Source organism: Acartia tonsa, chromosome 4 (assembly GCF_053477335.1).
Source record: "Acartia tonsa isolate MP-2025a chromosome 4, ASM5347733v1, whole genome shotgun sequence".
Taxonomy (NCBI): domain Eukaryota; kingdom Metazoa; phylum Arthropoda; class Copepoda; order Calanoida; family Acartiidae; genus Acartia; species Acartia tonsa.
Window position 1 is genome coordinate 29,559,726 of NC_137263.1, and position 20,780 is coordinate 29,580,505.

The window sequence follows — 20,780 nt, forward strand, 5'->3', positions numbered from 1 at the left end:
CTGAAAAACGAAAACTTATCAGGTATTAACAAATAGGATGTACTATTTATCAAAGATTAATGTATAAAAATAACGGCTCTCAGAATTATAAATCTGATCCACGCACATTTCAAATGATCACAGAAGATAACATCACATTTAATTACAACATTGCAAGAGAACATTTCTAACAAATATTTCATCAATTATCTGATACTCTACCTATACTTTCAAAGTCTCCTTATTTACAGGGATCGCGCTAATTTTGATATGTTAAAATACATAATTTGTCCTAAATATTTGACAAAACTTCTTTATAAAACGTTCCCTTAGATCACTACAGATAACAAAAGTATACAAACATAAACATTTAGGTATATATTTTAAATCTGACTGCATTGTATAAAAATGGCAATTTGATGACTGCGAAAACATTAGGACAGAAAAACTTTATCACGGAAAAATGCTGATATTAAGAATTTACCTACATATGAATTTGAACAAAATTAAATTAAAAAATAAAAAGTTGGGCAATCAACATTCTGAAAAAATGGAGTAAACTTTTTCTTTTATCTATTCCCATGAAGCAATATGGTCTTCCACTTCTTCGCTCCAGTCTAAATATTTATGAGTAGAGCTAGTATTGTCAAAGTCATCATCAACCCTAGAACCAGTGATGGCGCTGGCCACAGTATTGTCCCGAATTTCAGGCATTTCCTCATCACTATAATAAATTTCATCCTCTTCGTTGACATATTCTCCCTCTGCCTCTAGATAAAGATCATACTGTTGGTCAAGCCCCAGGTAACTGTCACTCATCACATACACTGTGTAGATACATCTACCTGGCCGTTCAGGTACAATAGTCAAACTATGGCGAGTTGCACCCCTGATTGATGAAAGTCGTTTGAGAGCACACATTTCTTTGTTCTCCCTCTCACCAATGAGAATCATCCAACCTTCGTCTTTGGGTTTAGGATATTTGGGAGCAAATACTTTAGTTCCTTCCCTTCCAGGTTTGTTGAGTCGCTTGAGGGTTAAATCTATGGAAACTTCAGTGCCAGTTTTTACATGTATCCATTTGTTTGAATCTCTTGGCGGCTCCTTACCTTTCATAATTTCTTGTCCCTGAATAGAAATTTGAACATCTAAAATAGGCATTCTACGGAGAGCAGCCCACACATCTTCAATTTCTTGTTCATCCAGCTCTGCTCGCAAAACCTTGGCCAGTTTTTCATACTCACCTTTAAGAGAGTAGAGCAACTCTGGAATACAGCTGGCTTGTAACTGACTGAATATATAAACCATGTGCGGCTCAATATGAGGCAACACAAGGAAACCATTGTCTGTATCCCACCTAGCCTGAACTATTTGTTGCAGTAATGTGATAATTCTCAATGTGGCCGCCAGCCAACCTTGTTCAGCACACACATCTATCATGGCCTGGATGACACGCATGGCATTGTCCATCACAGACTTTGTGTCTGTGAGGTAATCAGTGCAGGGCAGCTGGGCCCTGGACATATGTGCCTGCAACAGCAGGTTGGCTTTTGTATGCGGCGAGTCCATGGTGTACTGGTTAACCTCATTAGGACAAGATTTAGCCAATTCAGTGTTCAAAATATCTTCATTGTGGCGGACAGGTAGGGTTTCAAACTCCGAAGCATCAACCAACATTTGGATAGCATCGGCAGTTGACATGTTGGGTGACAAGTTATCCTGGAAATGTTGGACAGTTTGATGTGCCAGGTAATAGTAACTGGCAATCCTTCCCAGCACTGTTGAATAAATGGTCCGACCATCTTCGTCGGATTCTATACAGTACGACATTTCCAATTCGTCCAGGCATTTCCCAACAATACCTGATATGAAAAATATTAATGCATTGGATTATGCCAATTTATTATGTGTTATGAGTGAAACCAAAAAAACTTTAAGTTATGAATATTTTAAACATTAAACTCGTAATAAAATCAGACTCAAAAACTACAATCATAACAAATTTATGTAAAGCATAATAACCTGTAAGAAAACTGTTGACATCCTCCGCCTCCAGACCCTCCATCCCATAATATGACGGGTTCTGGACTAGTCGCCGGAAAAAATAGGTCCATGTCATGTACTCAATAGCATCCTGGCGGGTTGTAATAGTACCGGCCACTATTTCAGCATTTAGATGGTCTGCTAGCACGCCCAGTAAACTGGACTCCACTGGGAAAGGTTCATAGAGGAACTTCTTGTAGAAACCTTTCTTTACATCATGAACAAGAACAACAGCTACGCCTTGATCATCGTACTGGGGACGTCCAGCGCGACCAATCATTTGAAGCTAAATAGTAAAGAACTATTAATCAACTGAACTAACAGAATTCGTTCCAAGGAAAAAAGTTTTAGGATTATATGATGCTATTTTTAGAAGTCCAAAGTTTTTTGTTGCAGATTTTTTTTAAAATTGCTTATAAGCAAATTATATACCTACATAAAAATCGCGAATTAAAAAACTTACCACATCAGTAATGGGCATATCAACATATCTCTTAAGTTTTCCATCATAGAACTCAGTACCCTTCACTATAACCAAATGTGTGGGGAAGTTGACACCCCAGGCCACGGTTGCCGTAGCTATCATAACTTGAATCTTCATGCTGATGTAAAGCTCCTCAACCGTTTTTCTATCACGTTCTACTAAACCTGAAAACGTTTTTAAAAGAACTTGTTATCATCGATCTGTATTTGATTTGACATATTACTGTATAAATAGCTTAAGTGGCTCGTTCCATGACTTTTTATCACGAGATGAAAAATACCATGTACATTTTTCAAAAAGTAAATAATGATTAAAATATTTTGCACATAGTCCTAATCATTTAAGATAAAAAATATACTGAGTTTTTAGATCAAATTATTTTAATTGAACTATTCTCTTTTAATAATATTATTAAGGATATAATTTGATACCTGCATGATGTATACCAATACCAAATGCCAGGGTTAGCTTCAAATTCTGATCTTTAATTGTTGCGCAGATAGCATCAATATCCTGATAATAAATTATTTCTATAAAGTAGTAAAGTTTTTTTTGTTTATTTTTTTATTCAAAGTTTAAATCCACTGCATGGAAACACCCCTTTTGTTACCTGTTCTGGCATGTGTAGCCATTGTTTTGGATTTTCCTCACCAGCCAGGAAGGCTATCAGGTCCAGGGCTGTTATTCGAGTTTGTCGTCTATTACAAAAAATTATATTTTGTTATCAATATTATAATAAATTATCACTATAAAATGCAAACAGTGTTTGCTTCTATTATCAAATTTAATACTTAAATTTTGTATGCTTATGCTTCAATATAGGTACAGAATCCTGAATATTAGCGCAAGTTCATTCTAATATCTTCTGAATATTTTATCTAACTATGATCATACCTGGAAGAAACAAATATCAATGATGGCTTGGTTGGGCTGTGCTGTTTGATTGCCTGGAAAGCTGGCTTGTTCATGGTACCCATCCTGGGACAATAATGCTTTCCTGGAAACCCAGCTATATGACACTCCAATGGTACAGGTCGTACAGATGGCCGGAAGTTGAATAGTCCCATCTGACCTATACCCAACCAGTTGGCCAAATCTTTGGCGTTAGCTAGAGCTGTAGAAAGACCAATGATTCGGATGTTTTGTTCCGTGTGAGATGAGATGAAGTTTGTTCTTGAAACTATCACTTCTAACACCTGATACAATTATAAGTCAACAAATATACCTATTGTTTTGCTTTTGTATAAATTTTCAATATTGAACCTAAACTTTATTATTAATATTGACTAGGTATACAAAAAAAAGATGAAAATATGCTTTAGATATTTGATTTAATTAAATTGAAGGCACTTCTTCTTCTAAACTTACGAAACAAAAGTTAATGACTTAATGTTTCAGAGTAACATCTGTTAATGATAATTTTAACGAAGCCTTACATGGAAAGTGAAATTGAGTCAATACTAATACTACTTACCGGACCACGATCTTCTCCCAAGAGATGTATCTCATCAATAACTATTAAAGATACATTGCGCACAAAATTTCTTGTCTGCCAAGATCTAGAGACACCGTCCCACTTCTCTGGGGTTGTGATAATAACATTTGCTCTTGCAATTGCTTTGGCGTCGGGTGTAACGTCACCTGTAAGCTCTACAACTTCTTTCCCAATAGGAGCCAGCTTTACTCGCCAGTCGTTGATACGTTCCCTGACCAGAGCTTTCAAAGGGGCAATATATACAACCTTTGCGTTGTGATTGTCAGATTTAAAAACTCTCATCATTGCTAGCTCAGCAGCGATAGTTTTACCGGATCCAGTTGGTGCACCCAACAATACATTGCTATCTGAATGGTAGAGCGTGTGAAAGACTTGCGTCTGGATAGGGTTAAAATGACTGAATTTGTACATCTTCTCAAACAGCGGATTTTTAAGGGCTGATACTGGGAGTGGCTGTAGATCCAACAGGTCTGTGTGCGGTGGATGACGTTCAGGCAGGATCAAGTGCTGGAAGGATATGGCCGAAGTTGTTTCTGATCCAATCCACCGGTCAGATATTGCCCGCACGTAATATTGAGTGGGCAATGGTTCAAAAATGGGTATAGTAAAGCAAATCTCTTGTGGTTCCTTGGTCATAACCTGTTTTCTGGTGATCATAAAATATTCATTATGGTACATATGATCACTTTCAGGATCCTCCACCCAAATATAGAATGGCTCAGATGTTTTTCCGTGCACTTTGTCGTTCCATCTAAAGTTGGCCGTTACCATCAACCTTACACGCAAAACAGTTCTTGTGATAGGTTGAATGCCGACTTCGATATCAAGAAGAGGAATCTCCTCAGCTGAACGTTTGATAAAATTTCCCATGCTTACGTGATGAATCAAATGTCCTATCTCCGACGGCTCCATTTCTCTAAGACGTTCCAGAGTCACATTTCTGTTTTCGAGTTTAGCAGCCAGTTCGGGTTTTAATAGAGGATGTTGCTTTAGAGGATGCTCAAAGTCCCACATTTGCTTTTCAATAGTTTTGGCAAATCTTAACATACGACCCGACAACAATGGCAAGTTCTTATGAAGAACAATTTCAAACAGTGCCCTGGCAATTCTAGAAGCATTCTGGTTGATGTACGTCATGTCTGATATTAAAGAAAAGCTGTGCATACGTCCGCGTGATATATGCGTCTGTAGAAGAATATTAACCTTTCCGTGGACATTCTCTTTGCCTCCCCTGACAGGTAGTTCACAGTTGTCATGCACAGCATCTTCAAGTTCATCCATCTCGTCCTCACGAACCTTGAGCTGTTCAAACTCCTGCGCCTGGCTGATCATGGCCAAAATCTCACCTTCATTCATGCAGTTGGTCATGATCTCGTTAAATATTTCAACAGTATCGTACTTGATATAGAAATGGCTGGCTGTACGACCTAAATCTGTTGAACTAAAGTAACCGTTCGACTCATCAAATCTGATCATCCTTGCTTTATCAAGCCTACTTGCAGCATCCGTTACTATCTCCCTACGCTTGCTCTCTAGAGTAGGATCATCCTTAAGCTCCTGATACTTGATGCCATAAACTTGTGGATTTCTGCGCATGCGCACAAACAAAAATGAATAACTTAGCCAGGTTACTGCTTCTTCCATGTTTGTTACTGTACCAAGAGATATTTCAGCATTTAGATTATCTGTCATGTGGCCAATAAAGTTACTTTCAATTGGAAACTGATTAGTTAACAATGAAAGATAGTGAGCAAGCTTGTCATGACTTGTTATGATTGTACCATGTCCAGATTTGTCAAACTGTGGCCTGCCAGCACGTCCAAAAATCTGCAGAACATCAAGAATACCAACATCCACAAATGAACCATGCTTCGCGTCGTAAATTTCTGTTCCCTTGATGATGACTGCATGTGCAGGTAAGTTGACTCCCCACGCAAGAGTTGCTGTACAGCAGAGTACTTTGATTAGGCCTTGCGAGAAATATTTCTCAACGAGGTTTCTGTCAGACCGTAACATTCCAGCATGATGAATACCTAAAATTAGCGGAATTTTTATTTTCTATATCTACTAGGGAATCCGGAATCGTCCAATTTTTGGCCAATTTTCGGATTCTTAATTGTTAGGCTAATATTAGCGCCTTAAGTTTTTTCTTTCAACTCCCCCTCTTTGAAGGAAAAGGTCACCCCCCCCCCCCATCTCTCCCCACCTACACCAGAAAATATGAAAAAACGCAGCTTTAGATTCTTCCCAGTACCCGGTATAATTAAATCCCTTAATTTATTTTTTAAAAAGCCTTTTAAAATATTGCTAGAATCCGGAATCCAGAATCCGAATCCGGTCCAAAAATTAGACGAATTGCCATCCCTAAATCTACAAACAAACAAAAAAGAGAAAATCGTTTGAAATATCAAATCTGTGATACTTTTCAATTAAATCTTAAAACTAGTAAAATACTACAAAAAATGTACGCTTTTATAAAATTCTTTAGAAATACAAAGACTAGAAATTTGGAATTTGTAACTTCGATAGGTATGCATTTCATGCACAATTTGAATTAAAAAACAGGAAGATATTTTTGCCCATCCTTTAATATAATTGAACTCACCAAAGCCAGCAGGAAAGAGTTCTTGCAGTTGTCTATTCCTGGATCTCTGCATTACAACCTTGGCCTGTTTCATCTCATTAGAATTACCCGCGTCTGGCTCAAAAAATCCTGATTCTCCATTCAACTGCGCCATCTCTTTCATAGTCAACGCCGTTTTACCAGTAGCATTTCTGGCGTGTACAAAAATCATAACTTGATGTCCCTAAGATAACAATAATTTAATCTTTTATCTTTTAATAAAGAATGAGGGCAATTTTTATCTAAAAGAGCAAAAATAACTATAATACTTATACGTTTTTGGTTAAATACCATAATAAATATTTTATCTTGTAATACCAAGTATCATAATGTATGTAGGTGAGTTATGTACTTTTCAATGAATCTTGGTACAAATCCTTGAATAAACCCAACCAAAGTTACATATTCTATGTTAAATGGGCGTTTTCCTTCAAGTGCCTAGTTGAGTATCCACCCTTTAATTTCTAACAAAATTGAACTCATGGGGGAGGGTTAGTTTTCGTTTGTGTAACTACTATAAGCCAGCGTATATTGGGTACTGGGTAGCCCAGCAGGGTATGGACCCCCGCATATGATACACATAAGAAAATAACTACAACATATTCTTCAATTCATTTCTAAAAAAGGGGGAGAGAGTTGCCGTGCACGACGCGAACGCACCATTAAAGGAATATTGAGGGGAAACCTCCTGATAAAAAAGTTAAATATATCGTCCCTGTTTAACCATTTCCAGAACTTTATCATAGCAAATCTCGTCCATATCTTGACGTTGACGTCCAGCATTCACAGCCTTCACACCAATAAAGGTTTGACCCAAAGGTACTGGACGAAATCTGCCATCAAAGAAGAACAGACCTGTAAATTTAAATCATAGCTCAATAGCAATCGATAAAACTAAAATAAATATAAAATACAACAAACCAGAATTAATCTTACCTGTGTATGGATTGACCCTCAGAAATTTGGCCACGTCCAAGTAATTTGGTAGCGTAGCTGACAAGCCTACTACTCGGATGACAGTCTGGCTGGATTCTACCTGTCTCAGGGTTCTGGCCACAATACTCTCGACTACAGGACCTCTGTCGCCATGCAAAAGATGGACCTAGAAGACATTATTACTTTAAATAAACGCAGCATTAGCATAATTGGCTTGCTTTTGGGTATGTATGGTGAACGAATCTACGATGAATGCCTTGACCCATAAACAGGCATTATAATAAACCGTTAAGTCCACCAGACAAAAGGCGTGTGACTAAAATTTTAGTATTCGGCGGATGGGTAACCCAAATACCATCGGGCGCTTAACAACACAATCCTAAGGCGCAGAGTGTGATTGAAGGTGCATAGGGACTCAGGGAGGTCTAAAACTTTAAGCGTACCTTGTCACCGAGAGGTAATTGTAAAATGTACTTCAGCAAGCACTTGGTAATTATAGTAAAATTCGGTAAGTGCTGAAGGACTAAATTACAATTCTATAATCTGTATACCTAGATGAAAACAGACTTCATACCAATATCACCTCCCAACAATATGTAAATATATATATTACTGCAAAAAAATAACGGTAATGAAGATATTAAGAACTATAAACAAAGGTTATATGACTTACCTCATCAATAATAAGAAGCCTGACCAACTGAACGAGCGCAACATCTCCAGTCTTTCTAGTCACCACATCCCACTTCTCAGGGGTGGTTATGATCATTTGTGTCTGCGTTATTTCCATCTTGGTCAGCTGCATGTCACCAGTCAGCTCTCTCACAGTTAGCCCTAGAGGAGCAAGGCGTTTTCCAAACCCTTCCGCCATTTCGGCAGCCAGAGCCTTCATGGGAGCTACATATACAATCTTAAATTTATCCTTTTTGATGACTCCATTTTCAATGTGTTGTTTAATGGCTTGTACTATACAAAGCATGGCAACATTGGTTTTGCCGGCTCCCGTTGGCGCACAAACTAACATATTCTCACTTGTTGTATAGGCGGAATTATAAACAATACTCTGAATTCGATTAAGACTTTTCATGCCCTTAAATGCCAGCTGACCGATTTCATCTAAAGAAGAAATCGGTCTCAATTTTGCAGGTCCTATGGAGTTTACATCTGTTTTAGTTGAGGCAGGGACAGTCACCTCTTCATACTTTTTGTTATCAGTTCTTTCAAACCCAGCGGGCAAATTCATCTTGGTGCCCTGAATGTAACCAGAAGACATTTTGGCCTTGGCCAAGCTGTCAAAGACATAGGGGTAATTGACCTCTGGTCCGGCCATCTCTCTAGCCTCTTCTCGGTCCTTTAACAGAGGACGGTTCATGGCTGAAGCCAATGCTTCTTGTCTTTTCATTCGAAGCTCCTTTGATATAATTATTTTTACAAAACAATCATTTAAAGAAATAAAGAACCTTAATTATTCTGCCTCAGTTAAATTTAATCTGGTCGGATATTTAATCGTATTTGTTAGATAGGTATCTATTTGGTTTTGTAAAAAAAATTCCTTTGGATTAAAAACAAAACCTTCTTCTGCTTCCTCGTCTATTTGAACTTTATTCAGAAACTAAAACATACGTTAAAATTCACAAATGGTTATGATACGACGGAGGGGTGATTGTGAAGATCTCGTAGATGAAGTACACTAGAAACTCAACAGGAAACTAATACTTTATTTATAGCTTTATAAAAACAGGAATAACGAGGCACAGTTGTTTATACCTAATGTCGATGACTTATGATTAAATAATCAGGGGGGGGGGGGGAGTAATAAATACATATCTATATATTTGTTTATTTTTATGTTATTATGATATACGAAATAAATCAAATAATTACCCCATCTTTTTTTTATAATATTCCATTTAACAAAAAGTTCAAAAACAAAAAAAAACAGGTTGGTTCTTTTCTAATAAAATAACAGGAGGGGATTAATAAAAAAGTACCTAATACACGGATTTTATAAAAGGTTTATGTATGTATATTTATTTCATAAGAAAATATGCTAGGTACTTACTTTATTCAATTTCTTCTCCTCTTTTCTTATTTGTTTCATGATATTTAATTCTTCTTCGCTATGAATTGAAACCTTAAAAAAGTAAATTTGGTTTAGGTTCTTAACAAAATATTATCTTTAGACCAAAAAGTAGGTTTAAGTAAAGAAAATATAAGAAATTGAAGTATGTATGTAATGACCTGTCCAGGGACTATTGGTGTGGCAACCATGGCCTGTGCCGCCATTTGGCTGGCGGCTGCTAATGCCATCTCAGATTTCATCACATTCAAATTATCCTAAAAAGAAAAATAGATAAAATAATTTTTTCAATGATCTTTTAAGTTAAAAAATTGATTTTACATGTGTTTTTCCTGTAGCTGTGAGCTTTCTGTGTATTTTTGTGGGGAAAAAATGTAAAAATCAAGAGAACTAAAACATTTTTTCCATTTCCCCCCACCTAGGTGGAAAAAAACTAGGAGGGGAAAAAAATAAAAATTTTGTAGCAGCCTCAGGGGAAATAAATGAATTTTGTGTAGAATATACAGTATACACCCCTGAAAGTTGTCAAGAAAAAGTTGGCTCAGCCCGTTTGTTCTTCTTTTTAACCATCTTTTTTTAAAGATTCGTTAACAGTCCCTATTAATATATACTTTTATTTCATTACCTTAAATGATTTAACCAGCTGTTTTCTTTTCTCGAGAATAGCTCCAATCATATCAAATCTGTCAAAGCCACACAAGTCAAACAACTCTGTCTGAAGTTCCTCCGAGGATTTGTCCGTGCCAAGTTTCTCCATAATTGTGACTGCAAACTCCATGTGAGACATTCCACCCATGGGCAGCTCGTCTCCATAAAATGTCTACAAAGAATTTGAATATAATATAGTTAGTATCAACTTTATATTAACTTTGACTCCAGATACATAAAGAGACTGGAAGACAATCGAAAAGCTAAGTTTTTTATTTATCTAATATAAAAAAAAAACACCTGAATTGTGTTCTCTAGCCAACTGATACCGGCGCTTCCAGCGGAATCCTAATTTAAAAACTTCACTAATTTTTAAATTTTACACAAATAACAAAGAAAAGACTAAATAATTGATTCGATTGATTTCAAAGGTTAAGGTATTAAGAAATAAAAATTGAACATAAATTTTGTCCAAGCGCGAATAAAAAATAAACTACGAAAAATGAGAAAACTAATAGGCATTTTGTATTTATCAAATAAAAACCTCATGAGTAAAATAAAATGATTATGATACTGAAGGTTTCGCATGTGAAACTGAGTCGAGTGTAGGCTTCGCATTCATTCAAACAATCAGACAATCCTAATTACAAAGCAGCTGCACAAGTAAAAAAATGTCTACTTGCCTGTTCAGCTGATTTTCTTTCCCGATTCTGGGCCTCCAGAACATCGTAGCTCAAGGTAATATCTTTGCCCAATGGGTCTGGCTTTTTACTTTTATCAAGTAAATTCTTGAGATAACTCAACTCTGATTCATTAGGAAGCTGGGGGTTAAATGATAGCTTGATTTTTGATCCAAAATATTCATCATTATCGGGTGTTATAGAAAATAACTGTTCGAAATCTAGGTCAGGTACTGTGCTCTTCACCTCCCTAATTGTTCTGTGAAGTTTTTCTATCTGAGCTGGACCTACACTTCCATAAACAACTTTGTATCTTTTCATCAACTCTAAGCTCGGATGTCGCAGACCAACTAAGTCCTAAAATAAATAAATAATTTTACAACTACGGACATTGTACCATAGAATAAGCCTACGTCTTAAATTTGATTACCTCGCTTATCCTATTCTACAAAGTATTTAATTGGGTGCGAATGATCTAAAAAATCTCTGAAATAGTGAGAATTTCCAGGGAATGGTCTATGCAAGAATTTAGGCTGTTGTGCGAGGGATTTGAGACACTCCCTTCCCCCTCCCACCAAGAAAAATAAATTCTCCCCAAAAAATGAGCTAGAAATAAGCAACTAAGTCTACTGGCCAGCGTGGCGGAGCCGTTTGATTTAGGTGCGGCTCCGACTCCGACCTAAAATCAAGAAAAAGTCATCATATTTTTTTTGCCAAGTCTATTTTTGACTTTTGAAGGTTTTAAAAGTTCAATATTTGATAAAAATTTAATTGAAAAACTTGAAAGGAGCATTTGTACACGACACAACAGAGTTACTTAAGGGGGGGGGGGGGGGGGTTAATGCAACCATCTCGTAATCAATGTATAAATGGCACTTAGAATTCGAATTTCGATCTCAAATTTTGCATGAGTAATCCTTGGTAGGTCTATTTTCCCTAAATCGAACAAAAAGTTGGAAAAGTAACGGCTGGCAGCTGGCATCTCAGCCGTTTAGCCGTTTTTTGCCTATTTTCAGGGCAAATTCATCATTAATTACGTAGAAATCAACTTTTGAAAACATATTTTTGGTTTAATTCATGTTAAATAATAGCAATAACCTTTTTTTTTAATTTCTTGTACCAGCTGCTAAACGGCTAGAACCGGCTGAAAACGGCTGGGAGCTGCCAAGAGTATGAAGTCGATAGGGCATGTGACATGTCTAGGGGTAGGTTTTTATGGTTGCTGAGCTCAAAAATGCTACCAAAAATAGTGGCAGCCCATCCATATGGCAGCTGGGTAACAGCTGCAGCTCAGCTGGTAGCGGCCAAGAGTAGAATGAGTAGATAGGGCTTGTAACGAGTCTAGGGGTAGGTTTTTATGGGTGCTGAGCTCAAAAATACTACCAAAAATAGTGGCAGCTTATCTATATGGCAGCTTGGTAACGGCCGCTGCTGAGCTGGGAGCGGCCAAGAGTAGAATGTGTAGATAGGGCTTGTGACGTGTCTAGGGGTAAGTTTTTAGGGGTGCTTAGCTCAAAAATACTACCAAAAATAGTGGCCGCCCATCCATATGGCAGCTGGGTATCAGCTGCAGCTCACCTTGGACGGGCCAAGAGTAGAATGAGTAGATAGGGCTTGTGACATGTCTAGGGGTAGGTTTTTAGGGGTGCTGAGATCAAAAATACTACCAAAAATAGTGGCCGTCCATCCATATGGCAGCTGGGTAACGGCCGCAGCTCACCTTGGAGCGGCCAAGAGTAGAATAAGTAGATAGGACTTGTGACGTGTCTAGGGGTAGGTTTTTCGGAGTGCTGAGCTCAAAAATACTACCAAAATTAGTGGCGGCCAATCCACATGGCAGCTACAGCTCAGCTAGGAGGGGCCAAAAGTAGATGAGAAGATAGTAAAAATTAGTGCCGTCCCTTCTATATGGCAGCTGGGTAATGGCCACAGCTCAGCTGTTTTTGAGGCTTAAAAAATTGATTATTTCAGTGGAATTAAACTTCTCCCAATTAACATTTTACCTTTTTTTTCATGGATATATTACTAATAACTCTTATATATAGCATGTGACGTGTCTAGGGGTAGGTTATTATGGGTGTTGAGCTCTAAAATACTACCAATAAAAGTGCAGGCCTGTCTATATGGCAGCTGGCTAACAGCTACAGCTGAGCAGCAGCCCTTACCATGCTGCCATGTGAATGGGCTTTTCTATTTTTGGGAGTATTAATGAGCTTGGCACCTATAAAAACTTACACCTCTTTGACACATCACAAGCTATGTCTTAAACGTTTACTTTTATCTGTTGGTAACTGTTCTCAGCCAATTTCAGCCGTTTAACAACTAAATCAATACATTGGTAAGGTGTTGTTATTAATAATATAAAATGACAATAGTGTATTTATACTGAAATATTCAATATTTGGTTATCCTTCAATAGTCCCAAATATTAGTCAATGAGTCTTAAATAACGGCTTACTGCTAAGCTTAGCTGTTACCCAGCTGCAATATGGATGGGCGGCCACTTTTTTTGGTAGTATTTTTGAGCTCAGCACCCATGAAAACCCACCCCTAAACACGTCACAAGCCCTATGAACTCATTCTAGTCTTGGCCGCTTCCAGCTTAGATGCAGCTGTTACCCAGCTGCCATATTGATAGGCGGCCACTACCCCTAGACCTGCCCTATCAACTTCATACTCTTGCCAGCTCCCAGCCGTTTTCAGCCGGTTCTAGCCGTTTAGCAGCTGGTAATAGAAATTAAAAAAAAGGTTACCCAGCTGCCATATTGATAGGCGGCCACTATTTTTGGTAGTATTTTTGAGCTCAGCACCAAATAAAACCTATCCCTAGACACCTCACAAGCGCTGTGTACTCATTCTACTCTTGGCCGCTCCCAGATGAGTTGTAGCTTTTACCCAGCTGCCATGTGGATGGGCCGCCACTATTTTTAATAGTATTTATGAGCTCAGCACCTCTAAAAACCTACCCCTAGACACGTCACAAGCCCTATCTACTCATTCTACTCTTGGCCGCTCCCAGTTCAGCAGCGGCCGTTACCCAGCTGCTATATGGATAAGCTGCCACTATTTTTGGTAGTATTTTTGAGCTCAGCACCCATAAAAACCTACCCCTAGACATGTGACAAGCCCTATCTACCAATTCTACTCTTGGCCGCTACCAGCTGAGCTGCAGCTGTTACCCAGCTGCCATATTGATAGGCTGCCACTATTTTTGGTAGCATTTTTGAGCTCAGCAACCATAAAAACCTACCCCTAGACATGTCACATGCCCTATCAACTATTCATACTCTTGGCAGCTCCCAGCCGTTTTCAGCCGGTTCTAGCCGTTTAGCAGCTGGTACAAGAAATTTTAAAAATGGTTATTGCTATCATTTAACATGAATTAAACCAAAAATATGTTTTAAAAAGTTGATTCCTATGTAATTAATGATGAATTTGCCCTGAAAATAGGCAAAAAAACGGCTAAACAGCTGAGTCGCCAGCTGCCAGCCGTTACTTTTCCAACTTTTTGTTCGATTTAGGGAAAATAGACCTACCAAGGATTACTCATGCAAAATTTGAGATCGAAATTCGAATTCTAAGTGACATTTATACATTGATTACGAGATGGTTGCATTAAAAACCCCCCCCCTTATAATTGATAAAAAGTCTATCTTTGACTTTTGAAGGTTTTAAAAGTTCAATATTTGATAAAAATGGACCTGCTCCGACTCCACAACGCTGCTACTAGCTGCTATATTACTAGACACAAATGTACTCCCACTTTATCTTAATATTTGCAGTACACTGCCATATTATTTACTCGACAAAAATACCTAATAATAATAATATACGATAATTAAGAATTACCTTGAAAAATGAAAGACAAGCATCATCGACTTCTGATTGTTTGAGTTCGCTACCAACAATATCAATCACGTGACCCCGTAGCTTTCTCATTAAGCTTTTGAATCCATTTTCATCTGTTTTTGCATTGGCCGCCAGGAGCACTTCAAGTTCCTTCCATGTTTCAATGCTGGAGGTTTTAGGTTTGATACTTATGGATGTCGCGCCAATTTTTGTCTTGGTTCCTCTACGCGTCTCTTCAATGTCATACTAGATAAATGATAACTTAACGTACTAAGAAGGTATTTCATGAGTAGAAAAATAGTAACCTAACTTCTTAATAAATAATTAAATTTGCAAGTCCATGAAAATCATTTTTTTACAAATATAAAATAATTTGTTCTTAGCATTGAAAGAAAAAAATAATGGTAATATATGTACCTTAAAGCTGACATTGCCATAACTGCGTAGGAATCCAGAAAGCCTTGGCTTGGGTTTAGGCCTCCCAACCTCAAGTCCTGCTCCTCCCCCTCCTAACATGCTGTTCAAGGTAGTAGACCAAGCCTAGTTTTAGGGATTTTGATTATTGTATCGATGCATGCTTTAAGAAGCTTTTAATCATAATATATTGTTCCCCATGACATCACAAAGATTGTTGTGGGACCGAAGGGACCCAACCTACGTATGGTAGAAATACATTTTATAAAAATTATTTCATCCCTTCCAAATGAGTCTTAATTGTGAAATTCTACCACGAGAACTTATTTAAGTGTTTCTCTGAACATTACCTTGCCTAATAATGTGCATTGCATGGTTATATGGTAAACGTCCTTAGACAAACGACCTTTTGATTGCACGTCTTTAGTCTGGAAGTCCTAACTGTACTTGGTAATGATTTGCGACTGTTTTGGCCCAAGGCATTCTCCCCAACTCTACCCATTTATGTCGCGCGCAATTAACATTATAGCCGAAGGAACCACTTATGACGTCTTTAGTTTTGACGCGGTGTCTGGACTATATTGGTACCTATCAACCTCCCGACAACGAACAGATGCACTGCGTGTTACACCACAGTCGCGGGTTATATTCTGATGTTAGTCGTAGAACTTTTTTTACTTCATTGGGATGTGTAAAAAATGAAACTCAGATGTTAATAAAGAATATTTTTTATAGTTATTTAACATAAATGAATATTTTCAAAATCCCTTAAATCCTAGTTGCGTAATCGTCCTCTGAGACCAATTTAAATCTGGAATGCTAGGTATTAGTAACTAAACTTAATCTAAACTAAATGTTAACAAATCAACTAGTTACAATCATATAAAGAAATGAAGATTCTTATTACTTTTTATATCTTATTTTACTTTATTTTTATGTTGTAAATTTCTTTCTTTTTAAGATGTCAATAAGTAAAGTTTTCTTTTATTTGATTCTTAACTAGTTAATATTATAATAAAAAATAATCATACAATAATTTCTTGGATTGTCATAGGCATTGAGGCAATTCTTTTATATAAGAGTATTTTAACAAAACAATTAAGTAAGAGTTAAAACCCGTTCTTTATTAACAAAGATATGAAAAATAAAGCAGACCATAATAACAAAATAACATAATAATAAAATTAACAATCTTGTGTCACTGGCAAAATAAAATATAACAAACATAACATGATCATTATAAAAACAACTATGATATAAAACTATATAAAATATTTCTTAATATAAAATTTATTTTTTTGGAGCATTATTGGAAGACTTTTGTGCATCCGATATAAAATTATATATCATGTATATTATGTATGATAGGTCACTTGTGGTATAGAACAGATCTACAATCAAAAATAATATTACTAGTTTCACTACTAAATACATACTAATAAATATAAAGGCTTTTATTCTAGAAACATTATTAGATTGTTGAAAATAATCTTTATTAAATATTCATGAGATTTCAAACGGAATGTTTCAAGATTTTATTACTAACCTTAACTTAAAATCTAAAGGTACAGGAAAAAGAAAATCACATAGAAATTTGTTAAAAGTTCTACAGAATCAAGTCAACATTAGTTTGACTTGAGAGAGTATTATTGTTAATCGTGGTTGTCTTTATTCCTGATTACTACAAAACAATTTATTTAAATTTCTTTCATAACATAAATTAAAATATGCAATAAGTCATAATATAAAAGATTCATAAGGCTAAATATTACATCTTCAAGACCCGTAGTATTCAAAGCATTTCAACACACAGTGCAATCCCCATTCCGCCTCCAATACAGAGGGCAGCACAACCCTTCTTGCCTCCAGAATTCTTCAGGGCATGGATCAGCGTAACAAGAATTCTGGCACCCGAGGCTCCAATTGGATGACCGAGTGCAATAGATCCGCCATTCACGTTCACCTTGGCATCAGGCACACCTAGCTCGCGTTGCACAGCTATGGCTTGAGCCGCAAATGCTTCATTCAACTCATAGAGATCAACATCGTCTAATGACCAGCCTGCCTTAGCCAGGGCGCTGCGCACTGCAGGAATAGGTCCAGTTCCCATGACAGCCGGGTCAACACCGGCCGTAGCAGCAGAAACAACACGGCACAGTGGGGCAAGTCCATGCTTGCTAGCGTGCTCGGCAGTCATTAGCAAAACGGCTGCAGCTCCATCGTTGATTCCAGAAGCATTGCCAGCGGTCACTGATCCTGTACCATCGCGTAAAAATGCAGGCCTAAGTTTGGCCAACCCTTCGACAGTTGTTTCTGGCTTAGGAAACTCATCAGTGCTAACAACTACAGAAGCCTTTCTGCCAGGTACAGTCACCTCTACAATTTCATTCTTGAACCTACCCTCAGACATGGCAGCTCCGGCCTTCTGCTGCGACTTTGCAGAGAATTCGTCCTGTTCAGCCTTAAAAATATTATAATTCTTAGCCACATTTTCAGCCGTCATACCCATGTGGTAGTTGTGAAATGCATCAGTGAGACCATCCTTCATCATAGTATCCTCAAGTGACACGTCCCCAAACTTGACCCCTGCTCTAGCGTGCATAGAGTGTCTGCTAAGGCTCATAGACTCCATGCCGCCAGCAACAACAACACCACTGTCTCCAGTCTTAATTGCTTGATAGGCGAGTTGAACTGCCCTAAGTCCGGACCCGCAAACCATGCTGACTCCAGTAGCAGGTACAGCGTGAGGAAGACCAGCAGCGATAGAGGCCTGTCTTGCAGGATTCTGACCTTGGCCAGCTGTCAGAACTTGTCCAAGAATGACCTCGGACACTTGAGCGGGCTCGACTCCAGTTGTAGTGAGCAAGTCCTTTATAACAGTTGAGGCCAAGTCATGAGCAGGTACGCTGGATAAACCGCCATTAAAATTGCCAATTGGCGTTCTTTTGGCAGCAACTATCACAACATCTGACATTTTTATTCTGAAAAATAGGAACACGTTCAATGTGAATGTTTTTGCGTTTAGTAAATATTTTTAGGTAGGTATAATGCAAAAATTTAATTTTGCAATTACCCAGGATTACAATTGCGCTTGTGTTTTAAAAATTCTACAGGCGACAAAACCAAAGTCTGGTTGCATTTGATGCACAGATACTCTTTACTTTTTCCATCGGCCTGTCTCCTTGCAGCATCTTGTTCCTTCAGATGATCTCGCAATTTTGTTAACTCTTGTTCACCATAGCAGCGCGCGTAGTGACCCAGTCTTTCCAATACAGTAAATTCTCTCTCTTCCTAAAAAAGTAATTTCAATTGGTAAACAATAAATTTTAGGTTCATGGAGAGAAAACAAAGTAGCTGGTTTCGTCGTATTTACACAGTAGCTTTTTACTCTTTCTAGCCCCTGTGGAGCCTCTAGCCCGTCGGGGTCAATTTCCTAACCCTGCGGCGCATCATTAACATTTACATAACCTAAAATAACCAATCAAAAACTACTATAAAAATACGACGAAACGCGCTGCTTCATTTTCTTCCTATGATCCAAATTTAAAAAATCAATAGTGATATGCCAAAAATGATTAAAATTGAGGTTAATTAATTTTTTTTTTTGTTATTATTACATAGAAGCAAAGCATTTTATAATAGAATTTATGATACCTGACACATGGGACACTTCCAGGCAGACAAATCCATTGCATTTCCCTCATCCCCCTGATCAACCAGGCAATTATAGTTCACATTATCCGTCAACAACATTCCCCCTTTTTCTGGATGTTGACGGGGCTCAAACTCCGCATCCAAAGGATTTTTAACATCCTCTACGTATCCATAATTGCGTCCAACGTAGGCCACCTTGATGTCTGCAGGCAACAGCCGCTTCACACTGTATACAGTGTCATTATGCACAAAGTCTACCAGATTTTTGGATAGCTGCGATTCTATTTCTTGTTGTTCAGCCAAAGATACCTTAAAATAATAATAAAAACTTGAACAATTTTCAGCAATTCGTGTTTTTAGTGAAATTTGAGTTTTTAAAAATCAAAATATCTATAATGCAAAAAGTTATTTCCACCTACCTTTTTCTTTTGATCTACTTAATTAGGTACAATTGGAGTAAAAATATGAAATTTAATATTTAAATTATTTTTGTTAATACTTGTAAAGAGAAAACTTTACATATTTGTTCTTAGATCTGAAAATTACGACAAAGTAAAATATTCCATACCTTATCATTTCTAATCGTATTGCTTGCCATTTCCAGCTTAAGATTCAGCAGTTTCAGCCATTGTTTCCGCAGCATCACAGCTTTCAACAGCTCATTTTGTCCCTGCTCCGCGTCTGCAAACCTAATCTCCAGCCAGCTGTCTGAAATAATCCGGGAAATCGAGGCATTTGTCTCCAGTGAATGGGAGAAGAGTAGGATGACTGGCAAGATTGGGACTCTAATGCTGGAGGTCAGGTAGGGTTTGGTTGTCTCCAACAAGGATATATAGACAAGCATCTGATGCTTGCTACTTGGAGGATTTTTGTTTGTAAATCCTGAAAAATTAAAGTATATGTAATTCATGAACATGAAATTCTTTTAATGAATTATAATTATATTTTATTATCAGTGATATAGGTACCTAGCAATTTAATTACACTTTAAATGAGAAAGCCACATGTAGTAAACATTTGTTATGCCAAGGTAAATAAGTTCTGAGTAATCTTACCTGGAATATCCAGAATATCTAGACTGTCAAGCTGGAGTAACTCAGGTTGGAAGGCAAAAATACTGTTAGGATGCAATACATTGAACGGCTTCACTCTGGATATTCAAGAGTAAACTTATTTTACTTGAAAAAGTTAATGTTTGATGTCTACAAATTGAAACATACCATAACACATTATAGCCTTTCATATTTACTAGTGTTAATTAAAAGTGTCCATAAAAAAATAAACAATTAAGCTAAAAAAACATTTAAATTAATAATTTTAAGATGACTCTAATCCCTAGCGTGGAAAAGTTGATCACAGCCAGATTTGTAGTTGTTATGCTCGTCTGCTACTCCAAACTAATACGGACAATATATTGATTATACTGATTGTGAATAAAACATTAATAATATGAAATGAAGAGCCTTCCCATGAATGCCGCAACAAATTCATTTTTGTACATAAGAAAACACATATGAGGGCAGGTAAAACATCCCAGATTTTTTAGCGAACAATGAGAGAACGTGTTTTAAAATATAAAATGTCCTCACCCATTCTGCAAAAATTAGATAAAACTCTCAATAATATATTATAACCCCTTTCCTGTGGGTATAGACCAGAGCTGAGTATTAGCTTCAGCATGGTGACATCCTTGTAGGACACAGCTTTGCTGCTCTCTAATAACTTCCGGATTTTACCAGCGTCATTCCGCAGCCTAAATAAAATAAGGGGGGGGGACGATCATTTTCAAATCTAGTTGAATTTTTTTCCCCAAGCCTCTCTATTTTACCCAATTTATATTTTGAAAAAATACGAAATACTTCTTAAAAGGAGAAGGGGGGGGGGGGTAGTATTTA

At 37.3% G+C, this 20,780-nt stretch overlaps 3 protein-coding genes across 3 annotated transcripts in view; all 3 read right to left on the bottom strand.

Moving 5' to 3' along the window:
* On the bottom strand, positions 1–16,046 carry obe (activating signal cointegrator 1 complex subunit obelus). The gene is made up of 20 exons (XM_080157389.1): positions 15,998–16,046; positions 15,235–15,356; positions 14,818–15,063; positions 10,972–11,325; positions 10,589–10,636; positions 10,266–10,460; positions 9,802–9,897; positions 9,623–9,694; positions 9,111–9,172; positions 8,234–8,969; positions 7,561–7,726; positions 7,336–7,479; positions 6,607–6,804; positions 3,981–6,034; positions 3,401–3,702; positions 3,117–3,204; positions 2,938–3,019; positions 2,486–2,670; positions 2,002–2,308; positions 1–1,841 (listed from the first exon to the last, which is right to left on the bottom strand). The coding sequence occupies exons 2-20, from the start codon at positions 15,331–15,333 to the stop codon at positions 553–555; spliced, it is 6,723 nt and encodes a 2,240-aa protein (XP_080013515.1). The 5' UTR covers positions 15,334–15,356; positions 15,998–16,046; the 3' UTR covers positions 1–552.
* Positions 16,042–18,205, bottom strand: Acat2 (Acetyl-CoA acetyltransferase 2). Its single transcript, XM_080157399.1, has one exon. It carries the CDS (start codon positions 18,203–18,205, stop codon positions 17,024–17,026), a length of 1,182 nt encoding a protein of 393 aa, XP_080013525.1. The 3' UTR covers positions 16,042–17,023.
* LOC145316693 (putative ATP-dependent RNA helicase DHX34) overlaps positions 18,205–20,780 on the bottom strand; it is a 15,161-nt gene continuing 12,585 nt past the window's right edge. The window contains exons 20-25 of the mRNA XM_080157390.1: positions 20,527–20,638; positions 20,221–20,282; positions 19,941–20,035; positions 19,454–19,767; positions 18,886–19,194; positions 18,205–18,522 (exon numbers count right to left, since the gene is read on the bottom strand). Of these exons, the coding sequence (XP_080013516.1) occupies positions 18,301–18,522; positions 18,886–19,194; positions 19,454–19,767; positions 19,941–20,035; positions 20,221–20,282; positions 20,527–20,638 (1,114 nt within the window). The 3' untranslated portion in view covers positions 18,205–18,300. The remainder of the gene's footprint in view (positions 18,523–18,885; positions 19,195–19,453; positions 19,768–19,940; positions 20,036–20,220; positions 20,283–20,526; positions 20,639–20,780) is intronic.